Genomic DNA, 6,625 nt, shown 5'->3' on the forward strand with positions numbered 1-6,625 from the left:
GCACGCCCGCCCCGCGTGCGCGGTGCTCTCCGACGTGCTCGTCGTCGGCGCGAACCGCGGCCTGGGCCTGCAGCTCGCCTCTGTCCTGCACGCGCAGGGCGTGTCCCGCCTCGTGACGACATCGCGCGCGTCCTCCTCTACGCCGCCGACGCTGGCCGCGCTCTCGACGCGCACGCACGAGCTGGACGCCTTGGACCGCGCGCAAGTCACCTCGCTCATCTCCGCCGTGGCGCCGGCCGTGCTGATCTCGTGCGTGGGCGGCAGCGTGGACGACGCCTACTTCCCGGACTTCGACGCCAACAAGAACCTCATCGACGCCGCGATAGCCGCGGGTGTCACCCGCTTCGTGCTGGTGTCCGCGCTCGGCGCGGGAGACTCGGAGAATTCAGTCCCGTTCCAGGTCATGGACACCATGCGCCCGCTGTTGCTGGAGAAGAGCCGCGCCGAGGCGTACTTGAAGGAGAAGAAGATCAGTTGGACTATCGCTAGGCCTGGGCCGCTTGTGGATGAGCCGTCTACTGGGGGGGCCGTGGCGACGGAGGGGGTCAATTGTTATGGGACTGTGGCTAGGGAGGATGTTGCGCAGGTTTTGGCGAAGGCTGCCGAGAGTGACAAAGCGGACGGGAAGACGCTGCATGTTGTGGATCCGAAAAGGCTGCTGATTACGAGCCCGTATGTGAGACCGATGGAGTTTTGGGAACCAATGCCGTTTGAAGAGTTTGTGTTGTAGGTGCGCGACATTTTTGAGGTTGTATGTGTTTTGTAGAACCTTGCGAGTCGTAACAGGCATGCAGTTTTATTCTTTTTGCCTATACTGCACTGTACAACAGTTCAGGCGTGTCCAAGGTGGTCGACCTTTTCTTGTGCAGTGTGACACGACAGCTTGCGCAGCGGACACGACGGCATGGAATGAAACGTTCCACTGGTGATTCGCCGACTGCTTGTACATGGAGGGACGGTGAAAACGCGGGGTGCGCAGCTTGCTCTCACAATTTAGACTGCGCGCGTGATAGTCAATCTTGTTTGACAACACTCTCTACAGCGTCCTTCATGGCGTCCGCAACATACTGCACGGTGTCATCTGTGAGGCCGGCCATGCTTATCCTGCCGTTCGCCGTCATGTACACATGGTATTTTTCCCTCATAAACGTCACCTGCTGGCTCGTCAACCCCGTGTAACTAAACATACCGATCTGGCTCGTGATCCTGTCCCAATTGCCCGGCGTGGCATTCTTCTCCAACGCGGCTTTGAGCTTGACTCTCATATCCATAATGCGAGCCGACATCTTGACCAGCTCTCCCTCCCACTCTGCGAATAACTTTTCATCGCCCAGGATGGCGGCGGCCACCATCGCGCCATGCTTTGGCGGGCTGGAGTACATGGCGCGGATAGTGGCCTTGAGCTGCGAGCGCACGGCGTCCTCCGCACCAGCGCTCGAAGCCACGACGGACAGTGCGCCGACGCGCTCGCCGTACATGCCCATGTTCTTTGCATAGCTCTGCGCGACGAGCATGTCCAGGCCCGCGGCGACAAAAGTACGCACAGACCACGCGTCTGTCTCCAGGCTGCCCGAGGCGAAGCCCTGGTACGCATTGTCAAAGAACGGGACGAGCTTGCGTCGTTTGACGACGTCAAGGATCTGCAACCACTGCGGCTGCGTCGGGTCCGCGCCGGTGGGGTTGTGGGCGCAGCCGTGGAGCAGGATGATGGACCCTGCGGGGGCCTTGTCCAGGTCCTCCACGAGCGCGGCGATGTCGACGGCGCCCGTGCGCGGGTCCAGGTAGCGGTACTCTAGCGCGCGCGGCAGGCCGGCGGCCGGGATGACGTTGCGGTGGTTGGACCACGTCTGCTTGGGCACGTACACGCTTGTCGAGCTGGAGATGAAGTTGGCGACGAAGGCGAAGCCCACGCGCAGCGCGCCCGTGCCGGACAGGGCCTGCACGGTGGTGACGCGGCCGTCGGCCAGGGCCGGGCTGTCCGCGCCCAGGATCAGGCGGGCCGACGCGTCGCAGAACGACTGCAGCCCGTCCTGCGGCAGGTACTCGTGCGTGGCAGACGGGTCGTCGGCCAGCTGCTGCTCGACGCGGCGCACGACCGGCAGGACGTACGGCTTGTTGGAGGAGGTGCGGAAGGCACCGACGCCGAGGTTGACCTTGCGCGGGTCCGGATCGGCGCGAAACTGGGCCGTCAGGCCGAGAATGGCGTCCGGGGGCGCCGTCGGGACCGAGGAGAAGATGGAGGACATTTTGGTTGGATGGGTGTGGGGGGAGAGGAGTTATCGATGAGTGTGTAGAAGGAGGTTTCGATAAGTGTGAAGTGTGAAGAGAAGGAGGAGAGAATGGAAGGGTTTTGGTTGATCTTTTTGACTTGACAGGATCAGTTGAGTTGGTGGACGACTTCCAAAAGCGCACGTGTCGTTCCTCCATTGGCCCCCATGTGGAACAAGCGTCACTGTAAATCTCGGCAAGAGGATCCCCAGACACACATGTCACCCCTTCATTGGCCGTATGGCCTGAACGCCATCCGCGGATCGTGTGCTCCCAGGAGGACGGTCGGCGTGTAAAGGAGACCCTGAAACTGGGGCAAGCGGACGCGATGGAGGGATTGCGGAGGCCATGATGCCATCGCCAGATCCATCAGCACAACCCGACCTCAAGCCCCCCTTTCCCCGCACCGCCCCGGCCACCGCGTAACCACGTCCCCATTCTCGCATGCGTCTAACCATGACCCCGCCGCTCCCGGCCTTCTGCTCGCCGTGCCTGCCGCTGCGGCGCGCGGCGCTAGGCCATTCGCGCGGGCTGTGCGCGCGGCCGTCGTTCCTGGCGCGCCACCATGGCGCGCACGGCGCGGCGCGGGCGGTTGGTGTGGGCGCCGCAGAGCGTGCCGGCGGCGCCGGCGCCGATCCGTGCGGTGCAGGCGCCGCTCGCGCGCGCGCAGAAGATGGACGGCAAGGCGACGGCGGCGGCCGTGCGTGGCGAAGTCGCGGCGGAGGTCGCGCGCTTGGTCGACGCGCACGGGGAGACGGCGCGCCCTGGGCTTGCCGTCGTCATCGTGGGGGAGAGGAAGGACAGCCAGACGTACGTACGCGCGAAGCGCCGCGCGTGCGAGGAGGTCGGCATCTCCTCGTTTGGTTTTGAGCTGCCCGAGGAGACCACGCAGGAGGCCCTGCAGGACGTCGTCAGGGAGCTTAATGCGAGGCAGGACGTGCATGGAATTCTGGTCCAGCTGCCGCTGCCGGAACATATTGACGATGAGAAGGTCCTGGATGGCATCGAGATTGGGAAGGATGTTGACGGGTTTCATCCATTGAACATTGGAAGGCTTTGTATGAGCGGGAGGACGCCGCCGTTGTTTGTGCCGTGCACGCCGAAGGGCTGTGTCGAGCTTATGGATCGGTATGGGGTGGATGTGGAAGGGAAGAATGTTGTGGTTATTGGACGGAGTAATATTGTGGGTCTGCCACTGGCTATGTTGCTGCTACATCGGAATGCGACTGTCACTATTTGTCACTCGCGGACGAGGGATACGAGCGCCAAAGTGAAGGAGGCTGATATCGTCGTTGCGGCGTGCGGGATCCCGAAGTTTGTCGACAAGTCATGGCTGAAGAAGGATGCCGTCGTCGTGGACGTCGGTATCAATGCCGTCGACGACCCGTCAAAGAAGAGGGGGTATCGCCTTGTCGGCGATGTCGATTACGAGGGCGCAGCAGAGGTCGCATCGTTTATTACCCCCGTACCTGGAGGTGTCGGTCCAATGACCATTGCTATGCTGCTCACTAACACTGTGGAGGCTTGCAAGCGCCATTTACCTGCCAAATAAGAGACCTGTCCGCGTCTGACGGTGTCGAATGCTACACACTTGGTACACACCTGGTACAATTACCGTTTTTCAGCGACGCGTCCCTTGCACATTCTTGCAGACTGACTTGCTGTATCAGAACCTCTCAGCTATCCTCTGGTCGTGTGTGATCAAGGTCATTCACCGCCTCGGACGAAATAGTGCCCATCTGCTTCCCCGCCATCTCGAAGAGCACTCTCCTTCCCCAAAATTTTTGTTGGTAAAACACAACGTGTACAGTTGGCCACGTATTCACATTCTCGTTCGCGCCCGACCAACCGCTACCACCAATCGAAGGCGATTGCCTCCTGCCGGTGCTTCTTAACTGGAATATACTGTACGTGGCTGACACAGGACTGGAGAGTTTCACCCTCAACATAACACTCTTGTCGCCCTGTGTGTCAGGGACTATGGGTTGTGTCGTGTATCGTGTATCTCTCAGCCCTTTCGGCAAAGAGAAGAATCGGGGAGCGGCAGCGGAAATGTGCGTGTAATGCCACCGCCCCAATTGGACACAAGAGGTCCATTTCTCATGACGTAGTCGATTCATATGATGAGGATTCATATTCATACGAGCTGGTCGATACTTCTTCGTTATCCTGTCGCTTGTCGAGATTCAACTGGCGCGTGGTCACAGGCACCATTTCAAAGCCTTGAGAAGGATACGAAGACAATGCCGATATTGTAATTTGGTTTTTACCGTCCGCCCCGCCCAGTCTCTCTTTTCCAGACACATCCTCTTTCGTCTCTGCAGCCACCAAACTCTCCGGCTCTTCTTCAACCTCCCCTCCCTCCTGCATTTTCTTTGCCCTTGCCTCCAACGCATCCAAGTCCCACTCCATTTCATGGCGTTCAATGGCGACTGCCAGCACCTCTTCTTGCAGCTTTTCCAGGACCGCATCCTCCACTGTCTGTATCCACACGCAATAGTCAATCAAGAACAAGTCGCAATGCAGCCGCAGCAGTTTATCGTCCTCAAACGCGTCCCTCACGTTAAGCAGCACGCGCAGAAGCCTCGAGCGAAGGACATTGACATCGCACCCCCCAACCAAAGCCTTCAAATCACGCAGCACGCATTCCGCCAGAGCGTAATTGCGGTACAGCGGATACGCCAAGGATCTTCGAAACGCGGCGACAATGGCGTCCCGCGGGCGCTTAAAGCTCTCCAAGAATGCCGTCGTGGCGCACACCCTCGACACAGTCCACGCGCTTTCCACACAAGGGTCCCCCAACGTGACGCGCCCGTCGTACAGCGCGGCGAACAACAATCCGGCAAGGTCGGCCTTCGCCGTTACATGGACGTGAGGCAAGTACTCGCGGCGCGGGAGCTTGAGCAGGGCGTCGACGTGTGGATCTGCGAGGGCGGCGGCGGCATCCGGGGGTGCGTAGCGGTAGTCGAGCACGTGCTGGAACTCGTGCTGCAGCAAGTAGTCGGCGATGTAATGCTGGCGGGAAAACTTGGCGTCCTCCGCGGCCTTCCGCAGCGACGGGCGGCGCCACACGGGGGTGGCGTCCGGGGCGGGCAGGTCGAGGATCTGGGCGACGTCGTCCGCGCGCACGGCGAAGACGCCCTCGTAGCGGGCGGCGAAGCCGTAGGTCGGGCGGCCGATGGTGAGCTCGCGCAGCGGCAGCTCCAGGCCGGCCGCGGAGCGCGCCGTCGGCGGCGGCGGCGACGGCTCGGCGGTAGACGAGGTGGACACGACCTCGATGGACGGCGGGCGGCGGTCCGGCGCGTGCGACACGAGCAGGGTCGAGAGCATGTCCAGGCGGGCGAAGTGCGGGTACGGCGCGACCTTGTGGAGGGTGACCGTGGCCACGCCCGTCTCGAGGGAGTAGGCCGTGTGCGACGGCGGCTGCGAAGGGTCGACAGAGCCGGGCAGGGAGACAGGGTGCTCGAAGCGCAGGTGCAGCAGGTAGGGCGAGGTGTAAAAGTGGAAGTGGTGCGAGTCTGCGGAAAGCTGCATGTCCTTTGGGCGGGAGTGCGGTGCGCGGATGGATACGATTAGGGTGCGCTCTGTCTGCTCGATGGAGAAGATGGGCGTTATCATGGTGGTGGTGGGCGGCTCGCCGCCTAGGAGCGGGGTGGCCGGAGGGGGGGGGGGGGGGAACGGCCGGGAGGAGGGGATGGGGAAACGAATGGGTTGGAGAGCCGGCGAAGAGTAGGCGATGTGTACTGCAAGGGGAGTAGGGAGAAGGTGAGGAGGTAGTGTGGGTATTGTCCAATGGTGTTCCGACAAGTCGTGCGGGGGGGGGCTAAAGGGCACGAACATGACGGTGCGGTAGCCGGGAAATGCGTGTTTGATCCTGTACTGTAAGGTGAATAGGGAGAAAGTGAGGAGGTAGTGTGGATATTGTCCAATGGCGTTCCGACAAGTCGTGCGGGGAGAGGGGCTAAAGGACTCGAACAAGACGGTGCGGTAGCCGGTAAATGCGTGTTTGATCCGTCGACGTCGGGGTGGTGGACCAGAGCGTGCGGGGCGAAGATATTGTCGAAACGTCTACGTGCCGCGCCAAGTGCTCCACCCTCACAGGCTGCTCATCTCCACGTGTAGCCGATCCATAGGCCACCGCCCCAGTCATCACCGCCGTTGTGAGAGCTGCCTGTCCTACATTCTTAACTCCCCAACGTTTGAGCTCGCGCACTACGCGTGCCGCCTCCGCCCTCTCGCCCCATTCCGCAGCCGACCCGCCTCGTCCTCCCCCCCACCGCCGTCGTTCCCCCCTCTGTTCATTTGGAAAAATACAAGCGCACGGCAGATGCAGGGATATGGAGCGCAGTGGATGCAG

General features: G+C 61.4%; 6 protein-coding genes across 6 annotated transcripts; 2 read left to right on the forward strand and 4 right to left on the reverse strand.

The window, feature by feature from the left end:
* Window positions 1-385: 385 nt before the first annotated feature.
* Window positions 386-790, reverse strand: CHC_T00003948001 (hypothetical protein). Its single transcript, XM_005715194.1, has one exon. The coding sequence runs from the start codon at window positions 788-790 to the stop codon at window positions 386-388; it is 405 nt and encodes a 134-aa protein (XP_005715251.1).
* Window positions 791-796: 6 nt separating this feature from the next.
* On the reverse strand, window positions 797-949 carry CHC_T00003949001 (hypothetical protein). The gene has a single exon (XM_005715195.1). It carries the CDS (start codon window positions 947-949, stop codon window positions 797-799), a length of 153 nt encoding a protein of 50 aa, XP_005715252.1.
* A 64-nt stretch (window positions 950-1,013) lies between these two features.
* Window positions 1,014-2,246, reverse strand: CHC_T00009477001 (aspartate aminotransferase). The gene has a single exon (XM_005715196.1). The coding sequence runs from the start codon at window positions 2,244-2,246 to the stop codon at window positions 1,014-1,016; it is 1,233 nt and encodes a 410-aa protein (XP_005715253.1).
* Window positions 2,247-2,941: 695 nt separating this feature from the next.
* On the forward strand, window positions 2,942-3,820 carry CHC_T00008680001 (Methylenetetrahydrofolate dehydrogenase). Its single transcript, XM_005715197.1, has one exon. The coding sequence runs from the start codon at window positions 2,942-2,944 to the stop codon at window positions 3,818-3,820; it is 879 nt and encodes a 292-aa protein (XP_005715254.1).
* Window positions 3,821-3,848: 28 nt separating this feature from the next.
* CHC_T00003950001 (hypothetical protein) lies at window positions 3,849-4,163 on the forward strand. Its single transcript, XM_005715198.1, has one exon. It carries the CDS (start codon window positions 3,849-3,851, stop codon window positions 4,161-4,163), a length of 315 nt encoding a protein of 104 aa, XP_005715255.1.
* A 205-nt stretch (window positions 4,164-4,368) lies between these two features.
* CHC_T00003951001 (hypothetical protein) lies at window positions 4,369-4,680 on the reverse strand. Its single transcript, XM_005715199.1, has one exon. It carries the CDS (start codon window positions 4,678-4,680, stop codon window positions 4,369-4,371), a length of 312 nt encoding a protein of 103 aa, XP_005715256.1.
* Window positions 4,681-6,625: the final 1,945 nt, after the last annotated feature.

The sequence above is a fragment of the Chondrus crispus genome, genomic scaffold (genome assembly GCF_000350225.1).
Source record: "Chondrus crispus Stackhouse genomic scaffold, scaffold_207, whole genome shotgun sequence".
Lineage (NCBI taxonomy): Eukaryota > Rhodophyta > Florideophyceae > Gigartinales > Gigartinaceae > Chondrus > Chondrus crispus.

Excerpts from the sequence above, each read along its gene's own strand:
- CHC_T00003948001 (XM_005715194.1), bottom strand. The coding sequence starts at position 790 with ATGCCTGTTACGACTCGCAAGGTTCTACAAAACACATACAACCTCAAA.
- CHC_T00003949001 (XM_005715195.1), bottom strand. The coding sequence starts at position 949 with ATGTACAAGCAGTCGGCGAATCACCAGTGGAACGTTTCATTCCATGCC.
- CHC_T00009477001 (XM_005715196.1), bottom strand. The coding sequence starts at position 2,246 with ATGTCCTCCATCTTCTCCTCGGTCCCGACGGCGCCCCCGGACGCCATT.
- CHC_T00008680001 (XM_005715197.1), top strand. The coding sequence starts at position 2,942 with ATGGACGGCAAGGCGACGGCGGCGGCCGTGCGTGGCGAAGTCGCGGCG.
- CHC_T00003950001 (XM_005715198.1), top strand. The coding sequence starts at position 3,849 with ATGCTACACACTTGGTACACACCTGGTACAATTACCGTTTTTCAGCGA.
- CHC_T00003951001 (XM_005715199.1), bottom strand. The coding sequence starts at position 4,680 with ATGGAGTGGGACTTGGATGCGTTGGAGGCAAGGGCAAAGAAAATGCAG.